Source organism: Saccostrea cucullata, unplaced genomic scaffold (genome assembly GCF_032062105.1).
Source record: "Saccostrea cucullata isolate Sc308-1 unplaced genomic scaffold, CSIRO_AGI_Scuc_v1 ctg612, whole genome shotgun sequence".
Lineage (NCBI taxonomy): Eukaryota > Metazoa > Mollusca > Bivalvia > Ostreida > Ostreidae > Saccostrea > Saccostrea cuccullata.
The window spans coordinates 159697-179018 of NW_026925190.1; the positions used below are offsets into that span (position 1 = coordinate 159697).

At 32.4% G+C, this 19322-nt stretch overlaps 2 protein-coding genes across 2 annotated transcripts in view; both read right to left on the reverse strand.

The window, feature by feature from the left end:
* Nucleotides 1-11231: 11231 nt before the first annotated feature.
* Nucleotides 11232-12379, reverse strand: LOC134268298 (receptor-interacting serine/threonine-protein kinase 4-like). The gene has a single exon (XM_062750541.1). It carries the CDS (start codon nucleotides 12158-12160, stop codon nucleotides 11261-11263), a length of 900 nt encoding a protein of 299 aa, XP_062606525.1. The 5' UTR covers nucleotides 12161-12379; the 3' UTR covers nucleotides 11232-11260.
* Nucleotides 12380-13160: 781 nt separating this feature from the next.
* Nucleotides 13161-19322, reverse strand: part of LOC134268289 (uncharacterized) — a 31742-nt gene continuing 25580 nt past the window's right edge. The window contains exons 10-12 of the mRNA XM_062750524.1: nucleotides 18121-19311; nucleotides 17897-17924; nucleotides 13161-13282 (exon numbers count right to left, since the gene is read on the reverse strand). Of these exons, the coding sequence (XP_062606508.1) occupies nucleotides 13161-13282; nucleotides 17897-17924; nucleotides 18121-19311 (1341 nt within the window). The remainder of the gene's footprint in view (nucleotides 13283-17896; nucleotides 17925-18120; nucleotides 19312-19322) is intronic.

Sequence of the window (19322 nt, forward strand, 5' to 3'; positions counted from 1 at the left end):
TACATAATATCATGTTTTCTGATTTGAAGTTGTTTTATTGATACAGTGCATCATATCTAGGGTATACGTGATTAGTGGAGTATGCATACCAACTATGAATTCTCTACCTATCATGGTTCAAAAGTTATGTCAAAGGTACAAAAAGCTATTTTTAGCATATAGGCCACAGTCAAGTCACAAGGCCATTGATCTTGGTGTCATTTGAAAGAGCCCATTTAGTGGAGTAAGCATACTCAACATGAACTCTCTACCTCTCATGTTTCAAAAGTTATGGTGAAGGTTCAAACATCTATTTTTAGCATATAGACCAGAGTCAAGGTCACAAGATCTTTGACCTTGATGTTTCAAAGAACTTAATTAGTGAAGTATGTATACCAAATAATAAGTCTTTATCTTTCATGGTTCAAAAGTTATGGCGAAGGTTTAAGTTTGCTAACAAAAAAGGTATTTTTAGCATAAAGGTCACAGTCAAGGTCACTGGCCTTGGTGTAATTTGAAATAGCTTAATAATTGGAGTATGCATACCAAATATGAAGTCTCTATCTTTCATGGCTCAAAAATTATTGCGAAGGTTAAAGTTTGCAGAAAACAGACAGACAGGACAAATACAATATACGTCCTGGATCTATAGATCTGGGAGCATGAAAATTCAAATAAATATTGCAATTAGTCTACTTTCTTTAAACAATAATTATTTGGATTTTAGGATGAAATATATAAATATTTATTATATTATACTGAATGTTTTATACAAATACATATAACGGTGAACCGTACGCGCATAAATTCTACACAGTCGCTATTTTTTTTAATATCACCCGTCGTCAAGCACTGTTGACTGTTGCTATGGTGGAGGGCTTGGCTTCATTATTCAGCGGGTCATAGTGTTTTTTAACAAATGTTTCTCAACCTATCAGATTCACCTAATTTACATGAAAGTAAAATACATGGAGATAACGAACAGTATTCAAGCTCAAAAGTCCATTAAACAAATAAAATAGGAGCAGAGCAAACATGGTTTCACACTAGACAACTTGTCCACGATTTTACCGGACAACCCTCGTATGGGCCTCCAAAACATCAGAGTGGGATTGGGTGCCATGGAGGAGTGTGTATCCCCTGCCGACCATTCACACCCACCGTGTGCTTATTGTCACGATCGGGAAATAACGAAAAATTCTGTCGTCAATTCAGTGTATAAATGATGGACTAACGTCAGTCAGCATTTGACTCAATGATAAATAGTATCAGCTGACAAGGTCAGTATATCGGCCATAGAACTTACGAATTTATTCCGTATTAGAAATTGTACATATGTGCATGATTGTGTAGAGTATGCTCTTTCGTATCGAGTAAAATGAGACATATAAACTCGTATGCAGGTGATGAGGGTATATTGCTGCATAGGTAAGAACGATAGAAAAGTTCAACTCATCACGTTTATCATAGAACTTGGTTGTTAGATAACCATAAAAGTCTTTTTCAGGTAAAATATCCAAATATGAAACAAATGTGTCAAACTCTGTGGTATCGTTTATCTCAAGCTCAGCGGAATGTATATCGTTTCGACATAGGATTTGTAATAACCATTGTTAATTGACAATACGTCGTCGATATATCTATTATAAATGTCGAGTTAAAGACCACTGGCACAGCAAGTATTTCTTGCTTCAAACAAATTCAAAAAAAGCTCTGCTAATAACGGGCACAATTGGTACCAATGGGAATTCCAATAGATTGTTGAAAAAGCTGGTCTTCAAAAACCACATAGACATTGTTAATCAGAAACTCAAGCATCTTTTATGTCAACTTCAGAGTTTTAGACAAAATAATTTTGCAAATGGCCAATGACAAGGTAAGTAAATATTCGAGTTCCATTTTTATTGAAAAAACAGCCGTCGATGATATCGAAAAGTCTGGACTTAATTTATTTTGAGGAGTGGTTGTGTTAAAAGTTGAAAAGTCGTATGTTTTTAAGGTGTTGATTTTGAAAAAAAATATGATTTAAAAATTTTTCCAAAAGTTCCATTGAATTTTTAAGTACCCACATCTGATTTACATAACTTTTCGAATTTCTGTAGCACAGTACTTTTGAACTTTCTCCTTCACTACTGTTAATATCTAAGTGAGATGTAAAGAAAGAAGCTTGTTTAAACATTTACTAGCACCCACTATGTATCTTTGTAAGGATTTTTATGAAGTTTCGGAACACAGCATTGATATGGTAATTCGAATTCATTTTGGTTATTTGAGAAATTGAAAAATACTGTATTCAAAACTGACATATGATTTTGAAGAATTTCTTCCTTAGAAAGGGAACTATGAGTATAAGTTGGATAACCACTTGTAGAATTAAGGTTTCGTCAAAGGTCAACATGTCCAACAATTTATTTTTACAATAGCCCCAAAACTATGTGAGGTATAAAGTTAAAACTTTTACAGTTTATAAATTTTTCATTGATTAACAGATAGAAAGTATCACTTGATAAAACAATACTTTGAAAACATATCAATTGAGAAAAATTCTTCTTAAAAATGCAGATATTTTCAAAAAATACACCTAATTAATTCAGCACTCTTAGTGAAAACCATTTTTGCAGAAACAAAATATTTTTATCAATGAAGGGCAAGTTGGACTTGGATAGCCTCTGGAAAGTTGTTTTCCCTGTTTATTTTGTCCAAATGTTAAGGGGACGACCATTTGATTCTGAGGGGGGGGGGGCTGGCAGATTTTGGAAATAAATAATCTGTCCCTGAAAATGTTGAAAATAAATAATCTGTCCTCCTCTGCAAAGAAAATAAATAATTTGACCTTGACTTATGATATTTAAATATTGTGAAAACACCTTTTTATTTTCGTGTAATTTAACCTCAGAATCTTCAATTCAGTTTTTTTTTTGGCTCGCTTCGCTCGCCATTTTAGAACCAAATATTTATAATCAGATTACCAGACTGGATACTTGTAGTCAGTTGATCAACATGACAATGTGCACTTAGTAGATGTGATGAATCACTTTAAAGCTATATATGCCGTATTAGTGTTTTATTTTAAAAGTAATAAATATATGTGGTGTCTCATCAAGTTATATAAGTTATATACTTTCTGCAAATGAGACAATTCCACTCCATCACTTTTAAAAGTTATGAAATATTATTTGGTAAAAATTATTTTCTCTCCGTGTCGGATAAAAAACCGCCTCTTATTGAAATATTCACGATCACGTTGTCTCGCATGTTTACAGCAAACAATGGTCCAATCTCGTGAATGAACCTAAAAGCATGATGGTCTACTACGTTTTTACTACAAACACGTGAGTTAGGGATTGTCAATATTGAGAGCACCTAAGAGTTCAATTGTCTTTTCAATGGACATTTTCGGTTGGGTGAACTTCTACAGCTATGGATAAAGAAGTGTGGAAACCATGTTGTGCCAAAATGAAATAACCAATACAAACAAATGATATAATTTGATCAATCAAAATGGTTATTAGATACATTCGATTCTGCATTTCTTAATGGTTCAAAACAACAAAAAGTATTCCACAGAATTTAAATCTGCACAATATACCGAATGCCAAAACCAGAATACTACTAAATAATATAATTATATTCTTTACATATGAACCACAGTATTTCTGACCCCTTGAAAATGATATAAAAAATCTTGCAAGTAGGTTATCAGCATTGGCTCGAGCTAATTCGAAAGTGAAATTTGGAGTTTGGCAGTAAATTGTAGCGAATGAATAAAATTTAGTACTGATAGATATTGGAACCTATTTTACTTGTCAGATTTCTTCGAGCTAGTTGATTTTTATTCTAACTGTTCTATCCCCCCACCCACTTAAAAAAACGATGCTACCTACCTGAATTAATTTTCTTAATGGTTGTGACCTCAAACTGGAATAGTTTTTAGAGACCTGGAATTCCTTGACCAATTTTATTTTATTAGCCCAACTATATTTCTAAGAAGGCAAGACGTATGGTAAGTAAGTTTCATCTACATATGTTATGTAGCTCATATTAAAAAACTAAAAGGGATTATTGACGATATCCCATTCAGGGTGTAAACATAGTAGTTTAAATTACTTTCCATACATTGTACTTGACATAAAATATATTTTGCGCATAATGCGCTCCATTGAAGATCCGTAAATGTTCACCCAACCGAAAATGTCCACTAGCAGTACAGCACGGGGAAACTCTAAACAAACGGACCTGTACAATGGAGTGGGGAAAACTTTAATTTTCATCATTGTTAATCATTTGTATGCAAATATGAGCATGGGATTAGTTGATAATAATGTACATAATGCATCAAGTCTTTCTGAGAGCGATTTAAAAAACTAGCCTTTTTGAAAAACACATGTAGTATTTTATGTAGTAACCCATAAATGCAACTCATTGAGCTGATTGGTCTATTTGTGTCCCTCACTGAACAGACGTCACAAAAAATATTTTCCTCGACCTGATGATTTTCGCGATGCTTTTCCCGCGCACATGCGCAGATCCAGGATAAACGTCAGTCCTTTATAAATATGCATGAGAATATCGTGTTCTTTTCCTGATCAGTACTTTGTTAATACCGAATAAAATTTCGTCGAATTAGCAAGAATGCTTCATTTTTGGTAGCTTATCATACTCCAGAAATTTTTGTTCGGTTTCAGCTGTGCAAAAGTTCTATTTAACACGGCATACATATCTTTAAATACAAGCCAATTCTTAAACTCCACAAAAGATAAATTTTCTTGTCAAAGAATTATACTTCCCGATAAATTAATACAAAGTATACAGTGGCGGATTTAAGGAAGGCATACATGTGTATGACCCCTCCCCTAAAATTTCAAAGTATGATATGAATTATATTAATATTGCCATACTCTAGTACAATACCAATATTTTTGTGCCTAGTTTTACTCTTAAAATACACATGAAAAACCCAAGAGCTTCAGGGGGCTTCGCCCCCTGGGCCCCCTTCATTCAAAGTATGATATCACTAGTATTAATTATGTCATACTTTGGAACATAACTAACCAATTCCTAAATAATTGTGCCTGGTTTTACTCTTAAAATACACAAAAACCCACGAGCTTCAGGGGTCTTCGCCCCCTGAACCCCCTTCATTCAAAGTATGATATGACCAACATTAATAATGTCATACTTTGCTACATAATAACCAATACCACTATAATTGTACCTGTTTTACTCTTAAAATACCCGAAAACCCAAGAGCTTCTGGGGAATTTCCCTCCCTTGGCCTCCACCAGTGCTTTGCCCAGACCCACTGGGGGCCTTAAGGCGGCCCTAGACCTCTTGCCTGAACGAAATTATACACGCCCCCCCCATCCTGAATCCGCCTATGGTATATAAATGATTAGTCTTTTAGAATCAATCGATCAAGGTGCCGTAAGACAAAGAAGAAAATAAATAATCTGTCCTCGATAATCTTGAAAATAAATAATCTGTCCTTGACAGGCATGAAAATAAATAATCCATCTCAAAAAAATTTGCCAGGCCCCCCCCCCCCTCCTCAGAATCAAATGGTCGTCCCCTAAGACTTGAAAGTGAAAGTACATTGCAAATGGCAGATTCTATAGGGGTCTTGTCTTTATACATGTCATGCTTTCAAAAACAGCCTTGCAGAGACCATTCACGTCCAACTTGCCCTTCAATGATAAACATTAAATTTTATTATTTCTGCAATGATGGTTTTCATAAAAAAGACAGAATTAAGCAGGTGCATTTTTCTTTAAATATGCACATTTTCTGATACAATTTTTCTCAAAAATATTTTTTTTTTAATATTTGTTATCAAGTGATAAATTCTATCTATTAATCAATGATATATTTATAAATTATAAACGTTTAGACTTTATACCACACATAGTTTTGGAGCTATTGTAAAAATAATTTTCTAGACATGTTGACCTTTGACGAAACCTTAACTCCAAGTTCATCTTAAATACAATTTACATGTATATAATGAGCCTTACAAAGGATCATGTTGTTACCTGCTTTGTCAGCAGGGAGCAGTTCGTATTGATCATGTCATCCATCTAATTCTTTTTTTGACTTCTTGATTATTGAATACAGAAGAATAGATGGTTTTCATTTTGCCCCTCAATCTTTTAATATGTGATTGTAACACATATATATCTGACACATTTAATCCATTTGGTCAAAGTGTCAAAATCTTTTCATGTCTGACCCATCGCCTGTCGTAAATTTTTGCAGAATCCATAAAATTGATGAATTCCGACGCCAGGTGAAGGATCGGGGTTCCCTAAATACTTTGGAACTTTTAAAATTAGTGATTTAAGGTCCACATTAAAACTAAATTGAATTACGTCACCTGTAATAACGTTTTCAGCAGGACTACACTTAAGGTTTCGTCAAAGGTCAACATGTCTAGAAAATTATTTTTACAATAGCTCCAAAACTATGTGTGGTATAAAGTCAAAACGTTTATAATTTATAAATATATCATTGATTAATAGATAGAAAGTATCACTTGATAACAAATATTTTTTTTAAAAAAATATTTTTGAGAAAAATTGTATCAGAAAATGTGCATATTTAAAGAAAAATGCACCTGCTTAATTCTGTCTTTTTTGTGAAAACCATCATTGCAGAAATAATAAATGTTTATCATTGAAGGGCAAGTTGGACGTGAATGGTCTCTGCAAGGCTGTTTTTGAAAGCATGACATGTATTTATAAAGACAAGACCCCTATAGAATCTGCCATTTGCAATGTACTTTCTGACTTTCAAGTCTTAACATTTGGACAAAATAAACAGGGAAAACAACTTTCCAGAGGCTATCCAAGTCCAACTTGCCCTTCATTGATAAACATATTTTGTTTCTGCAATAATGGTTTTCACTGAGAGTGCTGAATTAACTAGGTGTATTTTTTGAAAATATCTGCATTTTTAAGAAGAATTTTTCTCAATTAATATTTTTTCAAAGTATTTTTTATCAAGTGATACTGTCTATCTGTTAATCAATGAAAAATTTATAAACTGTAAAAGTTTTAACTTTATACCTCACATAGTTTTGGAGCTATTGTAAAAATAAATTGTTGGGCATGTTGACCTTCGACGAAACCTTAACAAAACTTCTAAGTGTTCACTTTAATTACTTTATTTATTTATAAACTCCTATAAAGAATGGTATGATTTTTCAAATTTTTACAACAAATGAGTGTTCTCAACAATTGTCGAAAGAAAATCAAACATCACCAATGAAAACCAGTGTTCTGTGACGAAATGCCGTCCCACAATTTGTATTTTCTTGTGCCACGGCCAATCAAGTGGCCGATAAATAAGTATACATTCTTAATTGAGTTTTGTGTTATTTTCTCTGTATAAATAAATACATTTTAAATCTCTAGACGTTAGACCTACATGTACAGACATATTTTAAATGGAAATATGTCGGTTGTCTTTTTTATCTGCAATACTTTATTTATTTAGAATTATACCCGGTATTTCCTCTCATTATTACAATGCATTTATCGTTTTAATTGAAAATATTTAAAAGTTTCCATCATAAGAATGTTTTGGGTAGATATTCTGACGCAACTTTGATAATTAATGATTATTACATGTAATATTTCATGAAACACAATATATTTGTATACAGACTGAAATATATTCCTGGTTTCCTGGTTAGATACAAATATGATTTTACCTTCTTGAAAGACTCATTAATAAATCAATTGAATCCGATGAAAAGAGTTGTTGGAATTCAACCCATAACGCAAAAATAGGATATTTAAGGTAACTTAGCGTTCAATTTAGAGAACTGATCATATTGCATAGAAATTAATTTATTTTCAGATTAGAGCCTCACGAGAAACATAACACATAACAATAAATGCACATAAATATAAATAATTTAGAGATTGAAGCAAGTCACTGTTCAATTGTATAATGATAAAGCTGGATGATTGGATACACACAATTGATATCATGTTGCATAACAAACGTTTGGTAGAATCCATATTTATAAAGATAACATAGAGAAATAAGTAGAAAAATAATTATAAAGAAAAGAATTTTAATGAATACGTCATGTAAACGTACAATGGACAAAAAATCAAGAAGTAAAAAAGGAAAGTAAAGGATTCGCATTTATTTGGAGCAATATTCCAATGTTACATATTTGAGAGGATGAGACGTGGGTAAATGTTAAGGATAATTAAATATATATATAATAGTGACAGATTAAATCTTTAACATGATAAATTCCAACAAATGGTATTTTTGTTTTTTGTGTTCTTTTTCAATGTCCCTGAAAATATACCATTAATTTAAAACAAAAAATGAGGATAAATAAAAATTCTATCACTTAATTATTCATTGAACTGTATGATAAAACAGATATCATACATATACATTAAACTGCTTTCTCCAAAAGTAATGTCACAGTGTCCATATCTTTTATATTTGGCATCATATTATTGAATACAATACACCAAAATATGCACATATAAAAACTTTGAATATATTAATTTTGAAATTTTTGGTTTTATAATAAAGTCAATGGATTTCCATGATAAAAAATGTTTTAAATTTAAAGCCAACAAAAATTGTAAAATTAACCTGTTTCAAATTTCAACAAATGTATTTGATGATGTATGATTGACTTTAAACCGTACACAAAGAATAATCATAAAATAGTATTAAAGCTGTTTTTAATGTTGACGTAAAAAATTATCTGGTACTATATTTTGAAAAAAGTGAAAACGACAGCGTGCACGAAAGTCTTTACAATTATTTTAAAATATCAGTAATTGTAGTTATCCACGTTTGTTTTACATTCAAACAGATGTGACGTCTTAAACCCTCAAAACAAAATTTTGGCAGTCTTGATAAAAACAGCGAAGGTTAGCAAAGGTATGCAAGAGCACAAACCTGATTTATAAAATCTTCAATATAAAACAACTTCGGTTTATTTCGACTAGAAAGCAATTTTTTGTGCAAAAAAATGAAAAGTCAAGGATGAAAATATTACTGAATGTAATTAAAGAAGGGGTTTTCAGGATAAACAGAGAGTTAATGTTTTTTCACATAAAAGAACTGTAAGTTAATATGACGAGCATATAAATAGAAAATAATGACACGGTTATACTGGATTTAGGAGTGTAGCCAGTCACCAAAGTCAAGAAAACAGCAAATGACAATAGAACTGTGAGAGAAAACGATATTCGCTCGCCCGATTCTACTGGTAAAATAAAGACACCCAGATTGACAACTGCCAAAAATACGATTGGTGCGAAGATGTTCATCAAAAAGAACGAATGGCGTCTTTGCAGCCTAATTACTATTTGAAAGATTGGGGTTTTGAAGAAGATATGTTCACCATATACAAGAGTATCAATAAATACAAGCTCCCAAAGGGGGTTTTCTTCGTAAAATCCACCAATCACACGATTTGCGATAAAATGCACTTCATAAAACGTTAATGAAGGATTGATATCTATGTAACAATTTTGTATATATCGAAAGGGAAGTATCTAGAGTTTGGTGAACACATTGTTGAAGATTTGATACCGATAACATACCTCGCTTCCCCGTCATATCGATACACTACACTTTGGGCTTCGTCAGTCTCTATTACAAACGTATCGTAAGCTTTAGGGCTGTACAAAAGAGGTTTCCACACATAGAAATGGGAAAAGCGCGTGTAGGTAATATTTTGATAAGATGATGGGTCCCACCTTATGATGTCGTCTTTCCAAATCAGATCCAACAAAAAAGAAGTAGTCAAAATCCCTCTTGTTTCGTCGAAATTTATAACAGATGTAGGTATTAAGTTGATTTCAATCTTTACTTGTTCAGTTTGATTCCAAACAGGTTTAACATCTTTTCGGTAATTTTTCATCAGTTTTTCTTGAAGTGATCCATAAACATTGTAAAACATTTCCTCCCCAAATATTTGATGCCCCAGTAAGGGAAAGAGGAACACAGGTATCCTGATCAAATTCATTTTAAGGAACTAAATGGGGAAAAAAAATCTCATTGATACATATGTATCTGTTTATGTAAAGACGCATAATTGTTACAGACACAATTAATAAATTCAAATGTCAGTTATGTTTTGTTACGGTCAGATTTCAACATATATAAATGGTGGCTGCTGATGACTTAAGAATCAAGAAATACCGTTACTCATAAAAATATGAATTCCAAATGATGGAATTTTTTTTCTTCATCACACCTTAACTATTAATTATGCATTTTCCAATAAAGAGCACTTTATTTGATTGGTCTAAGCAGTACATTTTCTTGAGGGATATCTTATCTTAAAAGGGTGTCACTTTTCTTTGTCAGCTATTGTTATGGTATACGGAAATTGTATCAGTGGAAGGTCTAGGCAATCGTATAGGCAGCTTTGTTCCATCTGATCAACTAGGGATTTGTGTGCTAGTGCATTACAGATGAACTGAGACGATGTTATTTTTAAGAAGCAGAATTCTGAGGCGTTTTTCTCTCCGGTTAACATGAATATGCAACAATTTGATTTATCATTTTTATCCGATATCTATTTGACATACTTGCTAACAGAAACGTTAACCCTGTGCACTAAAATATCGCATTCAGTTCCTGGAATTATATATTCCATTACAATTGTCTTCGTATCCACAGAACAACACTACATGCCGCAGTAGGATGAACAAGTACACACATACCTTTTAGGCATGTGTGTTTGCCCAAATTGGAGATTTGCAGCTTCAGATCGTGACTTCCATATGTCACGGAATCGATCTTAAAAGCTGAAGCTGGAAATCTTCAATCTTGGCGCACATACATGCTTACACTTTGGCTCATCTCCTTCTCAAATGTTCAGTTTAAATTTGAAATCAGATGTGTTAGCCTAATGATGGAAATAATTGAAGATTTGGTTTGAAATAAATTGTTTAAAAATGCTATTTCCTTCTACTTAGTTAATTTTAAAATTCTGGAAAATTTAGTGAACATTCCTAACATACTGTTGACATTTACAGACTGTGATCGTTTTATTCACTACATTTAAGTTTGTTAAATCATCTTAAAACGTGACTTTTAAGGACGTTCTTATTTTTTTATTTTTTGCAATCATATTTAAGATTTCATTTTGTCCTTTAAGGAAGAAATAAATATATATTGTCATGTTTTTTCTGATTTGAACTTGTAACAAAACAAAGCTTTTGGTAATGTTATATGATTCGTATTCTTTAAACAGATGTACACACAACTCCTTTTTTAATTGATATTTTATTCAACTTTTTCTATATTTCATAAGGAGTTTTTTCATTTTCGTATCAAGTGTTTTCATTTCCATAGGATTAATTGCATTCGGTATGTCTAATAGATAAGAATGTTCCCGCAAAAGATACTCACAAAAGTCATAAAGTTTATTTTTCATTGCGAGTGTAAGAACCGAATTGTTCTGTTTCGTCAAGGCTTTAATCTCCAAACTATCCTTCATACCTATTAACATTTCAAATATTTCGATTTCATTGCCCTCATTGATTCCCTTCTCAGCAACGAAATGTAAAGTTGTCCATCCCCTTGCTGATCGTTGTAAGTTCATTGCAGGGAAGGTGTGTAAGAGATACCTACACATTTCTTTGCGACAATGTAAACAGGCCATGTGAAGAATGTTCATCGCTGTATTAGTATTTTTCGTCACCTCCGCTTTTATTGAAACAAGATATTTCATTATGTCGACATTGCCATTTCTAGCGGCAAAGTGACCTGCATGTCTACCTTTGTAATCAGCAATACGAAGCAAGGAGGGACAGACTTTTATGATAAATTTACAGGCAGATAAATGCCCATTGTCACAGGCAATATGTAATGCATTTCTATCGCTCTCTGATTTTTGTTCAAAACATACCTCCTGTTCGTGAAGAAAGTTCAAAATGTCAACATAACCGTGTTTGGCCGCGAATAGAATTGCATTCCATTTCTCGTGGCTTTCTGCAAAGATCATATTGCGATACTCTTTGGCAATAAACTGACACAATTCCAGTTTATCATGGATGCAAGCAATGTGGAATATATTATGACCGTGATCCGTAATTGCCTCTATGTCGAAATTGTTTGACTCGAACAACTTGAGTATATCTATGGACCCACTTTCCGCAGCATAATGACAAGCATTTTTCCCTTTCATGGATTTCTCGTTTAAAATTGATTTGAATTTTACATTTTCTACAATTATTTTACAAATATCGAGATGGCCATTTTGAGCAGCAATATATGCAAAACTGTCATTTGCTCGTTTGTTTTCTTATGAAAATCCAGGTTCTCGGAGATCAAGATTTTAAATATATCAGAATTTCCACCTTGAGCTGCAAAATGCAGTGTATTCCACCCATCTTGGTTTGACTTCTTCAATAAATGCTTTCTCTTTCCTATTTCATTCTTCATATAGAATTTAAAGTTGTCTGTATTTCCATTTAGACAAGCAGCTATGATTTTTTTCAAGGATGCCGACCCTTCATCGGTTTCTTCTTTACTATCTCTAAAATATTGCCTTGTGTCTGAAAAAAGTATAAAAGAAATGTTTGGAAAATCAACACAAATAAACCAAAGTTTTTAAAAATATGAATCTAAAATTGAAAATAATATTTGTTTTTTATAAAAAGGTCTGTTTTGTTAAATATACACTCTTTTCTTTAAATTCTTTTGTAAAACGGGCCCCTAATTGTTTAAAATAAATACAAATAAATATTAAATGCAAAGATTAACCCTAATCCTTTGGATATAGGTGCGAAACTTACACTTATCAGTCGAAAAATGTGTAACAACTATTAGCTAGATATCTTGGATGGGTGCAGGACTAACCCAAATCAGTCCAGTAGGACTAGCCATAAATTCTGAGTTCGAAGAAACATTTGTTTTCAATAACTAACCCTTATTCAGTCGAACGGTGTACACAGACTAACATTAATAGCTCTTTTGTGCGAAAACAATTAGCAAAATCAGTAAAATTGTATGCGAGACAAATACTAAATCAATGGATTTTGAATGCAGGACAACGTCATGACGTCGGACTAGTGTGACGTCATAAACGTTGATTGTTTCTTCGCACCATCGGACTTTGGCGTATCATACCATCGCACTTTAGCGCAACGTGTTCATAGGAAACGAGCCATCGGACTTTGACGTGACTATCGGACTTTGGCGTCCGTAAAGTCTTCGAGCCATTGAGGTTTGGCGCAAACCATCGGGGTTTGGCGAGTCCATCGCACATTGGCGTCACCATCGCACTTTGGAGTCTTACAAATATATTCTGAAGGTTCAGGAAAAAATTGAGCAAATGTAATATAGAATTGACATTTTTTAGTAATATTTAACATTTACATGTACATCATGTACCCCAATCTTTTTGTGTTCTTTTATGAATATTTAAGGATATACGATCCTCAGCCAGGAAGGATAACTCTTTACTTTATAATTTAAGGATGTACAACACACCTACCCCCAAAAATTCCTATCGTTTAATTTTCGTTATTTTTTGTATATTTAGTAAATGACTATATCTACTGCATGTATGCACATTTTGGACAAAATCGTTCGAGTGGTTTTTGGACAGGAACTTCCAAAAGTTACCCCCCTTTAGTTGTCTACGAGGAGAGAAAATTTTTAATCAATGAACTACTTAAACCTTGATTTTCAAAAAAGCCAGGTTAGATATAAATGTCAAATTTTATTAACTTATTCCTTTAACCATTTAACACAAAAACATTGTCATCTTTTTGATATACATATCATCTAAACAATTTTTAAAGACCTTAAACTGAAAAACTATGAATTACCTAAGCCTTGAAAACTGTGTATTTTTCAAATTCAAAATTTTTTTGTGAAAAAATCTGTCGTTTAATTTTGGTAAAAAACTTTCTTTAGGTAGCTGGTAGTAAAAATAATCTTCATAATTTTTTGTATAATTTTTGTACGACCAGTTTTGATTTAATAGCGAAAAATTACCCCCTCCCCCTTTCTCAATAAATCACGTTTCCGCGCGTCTTTCAGATGGGGGTCGATCACTTTGCTATGAATCTACAAATACACATTTTAAAAAAATCAAATTGGAATATTGCTTTTGCTTCAAAAATATATTAACAAACAAATTTATAAGTTCTCATATGTAAAGCCTATTTAAATGTAGATTTTTATGCAATTTTTTAATACCCCTACCACCCCACCCCTTCCTTTTTTGCGTCGCAGACCAATGTTAGCGTTTGACGAAACGTCGTTTACAGTGCAAATATACTAGTATTTCTTTATTTGAATCCCGGAGGTATGCATTAGTTTTTAAATTAATGAATGCAGAATAAATATTGACTACTGTTTTTATAACTATCAGGAAAAAATTACTGAAGGATTTTAGTTTTAAGTCCATATATATACGCGTTATGCATACCATATCACATGAAACCTAGATACGAATTCAAGTTATGTTGAACTTGAATATGTTGATTTTTAATTTTATTTCTTTAATTTTATTTATTAAAAAAATGGTGTATGTTCAATTCTCCTGTGATATAAATGGAATAATTGTAGTGTCTTTCATGCCATTATAATTTCAAACGAGACAGTATGTGGCCGTGGGGATACATCGACATTTGCATAGATGTACACCCCTCATGATATTGTACGCATTCTTTCAATGTCGTTGCTTCTAAAGCTAAAATGAAAATTCCGTATTCGTCCACATTAACTTAAAAAAATCAAACATTAAACTCTTCATCTATTTCAATTTATATCAAATCGCACATTGATATTTTTAAAAATCTTATAGGCTACGTTTTATTTTGATTCGAGGAAATGCGAACCGACATTGCATTGTTGGCAGTGACAGAAAGTCAAACGATTTGCTGCAATAGCCGATATTCATAAATGCAGATAATTTCCAATTCTTTTCAATTCTATACTTACATTGTGTATATGAGGTCTATAGTATTCAATTCTCGGTTTTATCAGGTCTTGCTGTAAATGTATTTCTGTGGAAAACCGTGAATAAAGGGAGGAAAATAAACATCTCCTACATTTTCAGAGTTGTTCCTCTTTGATCAGTAAGGGTCTGAGAGCAACATCGATTTTACATTGTAAAAAGTTTTTTGTTTGTTTATTGTTGTTTTATTTAATTAAAGAAGAAAAGCAATATCTATATCGTAAATGCACAAATTGTAATGAAGACCATTAATTAATCGGAATGTTATATAGCCATTTGTACATAATGAGAATTTCGGCAATGTAAAATATAATTTTCAGAAAAAAAATGCTGCGCTTTGATCAAGTTTACAATTTATTGTATATGTAATGAAATGAAATAAACATTAAGGGATGGTATTTTATGTCTATTACTTGCTTTTTACGGAGTTTAAACGGGTTAATTAAAAAATACTTATTGATTGATTATGGTACGCATAATCACAGCCAAGCCCCATATTCCATTTTTCTTTAATGATTGAAATACATCGGGATCGTTTTACTCCTCATTTTGACGCTTTATTTTTGACGTTAAATTTAACGTCACGACAAACGTTCAATTGAAATCGCAAGAGTTATCTCCCCCAGTGTGTTGTATGTCTTTAATTCAAAAAGTCTTAAAATAAAGCTTGAAATTGAAATTTTTTCATGCAACAATTTTCATTTTATGCCTCTACATATGATTCAATGTTCTTTAAAGTTTTAACAAATGGTACTAAAAATGTTTACATTTGTACCTTATAAAACTAAGTAAAACTTGCATATTTAAACAAAAATCAAATTTCTTTTAATTTAGCCTTAGTTACCTATATTTAGAAGCCTGACTTGAAATTAGAAGTGATTTACGGTGTTTTCTTTGAAAGGAAACACTTCATGCACTATGCATTATGAAACGATGGAGAAAGTAAAGTACCAAATAAGTGTAAAATTCATGCAATTTTCTTTAAAAGCCTGGATACCTATGATTTATATTCCGAAAACGTATTTCTTGATCAATTATCAATTTAAAAATATGCAGTAGGTAGTTCAAATCGCATTTCCTGAAAAATGATTTGAGATTTACTAATTTTTCCTGTATAATATGATTAAATTCAAAGATGAAGTTTAAAGAAATACCGTGGGTAAATATATTTTGATTTGAGAATTTAGAGACATCTTTGTGAGCATTTTCAATTACTCAATGCTTGACTTTCAGAACCTGAGGATCGGACAACCTTAAGATAACTTTGACCTCTCTGCATACTTTGACCTCTCTGCATAAATTCAGCAAAAGTTTAAGACTTTAAAATAATTTTAATAAAATTTTCAAGGCCAGAAAAATCACATTTCGTGAGTGCAGAAAGGTCAAATAAATGATTATGCGTAGCAATTTGAATCTTTTTCTTAGTCACAATTCTAAAGTGTCTTTTTTTTTTCAAAAAAGAAATATAATTTATTTTGTTCCATGCTTTATTTGGATAAAATATTGGAGGGAAAGCGTCGGAGATGTAATTATGTATATAGGTTTTGTCGCGTCCGTCCGTCTGTCTGTCTGTTTGTCTGTTTGTCCGCAAAAACTTTAACCTTGCCCATAACTTTTGACTGGACAGAGCTATGACTTTCATATTTCACATGTGTATTCCTTGTGACAATACCCTTCTTTGGGTACCACCAAAGTTGACCTTTTGACCTTGGAGTTTGACCAACTTTAACACAGAAATTCCAAACTTTTCTTTGGCCATATCTTTTGAACAGTAGATACCAGGACTTTTATACTTAATATTTGTATTCTTTGTGAAAAGACCTTTCATTGGATACCAACAACCTTGACCTTTTGATCTTTGATATTTCTGTACTTAGGAAAAAACTTTAACCTTGGCCATAACTTTTAAACAGTAAAGGCTGTGGCTTTTATACTTTACGTATGTAATCCTTGTGAGAAGGCCTTTCATTGGATACCATGAACTTTGACCCTTTGACATTGACCTTAGAATTTGACCTACTTTTAAAATACAACCTTGACCAAAACTTTTGAAGGGTTAGGACTAGGGCTTTCGTACTTCACATATATAATCCTTGTGACAAGACCTTTTATTTGATATAAAGAACCTTGACCCTTTGACCTAGACCTTGATGTTTGACCCACTTTTACACAAAAATTCCAAACTTTTACTTTGACCCTCATTTTTAAACAGTAGAATCTAGGAATTTTTGAAATATCATTTTTTTTGGCAATACCTTTCATTTGAAAGCAACAATTTTGAACTTTTGACCTTGACCTTGGAGATTTCCGTACTTACGAAAAAACCTTAACCTTGGTCAAAACCTTTGAACGGTAAGGGCTAGGCCTTTCATACTTCAAATATGCAATCCTTGTGAAAAGACCTTTCATTGGATATCAAGAACCTTGACCCTTTTACCTTGACCATGGAGTTTGACCTACTTTTTACAAACTTTAACTTTGGCAATAACTTTTCAACGGTAAGGGCCAGCGCTTTCATACTTCCCATATGTAATTTTTGAGACAAGGCCTTTCTTTAGAAACCAACAGCCTTGACCCTTTGACCTTATCCCAGAGTTTGTCCTACCTTTAAAAATGTTAACCTTTGTCATATTTCACATTTCTATTTCACATTTGTATTTCTTGTGAAAATGCCTTACTTTAGGTACCAACATATTTGATCTGCATTTGAGAAAGCTTAACCTTCGCTATGTTGCCATACGGGGGCATCAGTGTTTCACAAACATATCTTGTTTCTATATATTTTTATTTACAAAAGTAGCAACGATGTTCAATGTCTATATTTCAGCTTGTTAATAAATTTCGGCTATTCATACTTTTCTTGCGATGGTTTTAAATATCATGGCCGAGCATAATAAATTGTATATTAAATATTTTGTAAACACGATACTTTTTATATACGTTTTAACTTACCTAATTTTGCACTCTCCCTTTTTTTAACCTTGAAATAATAAAAATATACATAAAATTATTATGACTGTATACTTCTTAAATCAGTTTATAATTCACATTATTTTTATATCAATATAAAAAAGATTTGATTAAAAAAAACTGTTCAGAACATTACCTTACCATTTCGTAAATGCATATTAAATGTTTATGTGCCCAGATATTTTTGTACAAAGACAAACATTTACCCAGCAGATATTATTATCCACGTAATGTTTTTCATCAACACTGCATTTGTCGCAAACAAATCGTTCCAAAGGAAATGATTCTTGTTCAATAAAGGAATTATCTTTTTCGTTGAACAGTGAACCATTTTGGCATTTGTAGCCAACTTTGTATGAATACTTTTTGAACTCTTCTATCTTCTTTTCAATTGACTCTTGTACTTCTTTGAGTACGGTGGCGGAAGGATCGAAGGATCCTTTTGGTACACAGACTTGCACTTGAATCTGAAATTTGCATATACAGAGAACAACAATGTGTTTGTTCAAAAGATAACATGCAGCATCTTCATAAATACACCTTTGACTCTTTTTCTCTGTCAAAAATGTCCATCCTGGCAGTTTGAGGCATTTTAGAACAAGTCCATAGAAAAGAAAAATTGGCAATTGTCCTTGCTCGTCAAATTGAAAACACAAAATGGAGGATCTGCTGTGGTTTTTCAGCGAATCTGGTTTAAAATTTCTTTTGTTCATGCAGGGGAAATAGTACCATGTTCCCTCTCCTGACTCACTTGAACCTTCTGCGCTACATACTGCGAGCAAACACAGTTGTTCCATGAAAGATAAAATTTCTTTTTTGTGATCCGAGAAATCTTGACTACTTTTGTAGTGTTTTTTCCAAATTTGTTCTAGTTCCTTATCACTCAACTCCCCAGTGTCACAAAATCGCTTTCGATCTTTGTCCGTTGGTTCATGCATACTGACCGAATCTGTGATTATATACTTGAATGCGTTTACAAACCATTGTACATCAAGAATAATTGTATTTCGTACATTTTCTTCGTCTATGTACAATAAAGCACCAACTCTGTGTAAAAACAATAGCATTTCTGTAATTTCGTCCTCACTCATCCTAAACTCGGGCTGTAATGATCTTATATACATTGAAAGTCTATCCCTTGAAAGTATCTTTCTTTGTTTCTTTTCTTGTTCAACAATATTCTCAAAGATTGCCCATGCAGATCGCATGTTTAATTTCCAGTATTTTGATTTTTTGACAAGGCTAGCAATGCAATTTTTTATTTCATTAACATCTTCCAGTTTTGATTCATTTTCAGGAAATTTTATAGCAAATCTTCTATCCGCATGTAAATGTCTTCGAAGTTCATCTCTTTTATCAAATAGTTCAAAAAACTCTTCAAAAAATTGCTGACACTCCTACAAATACG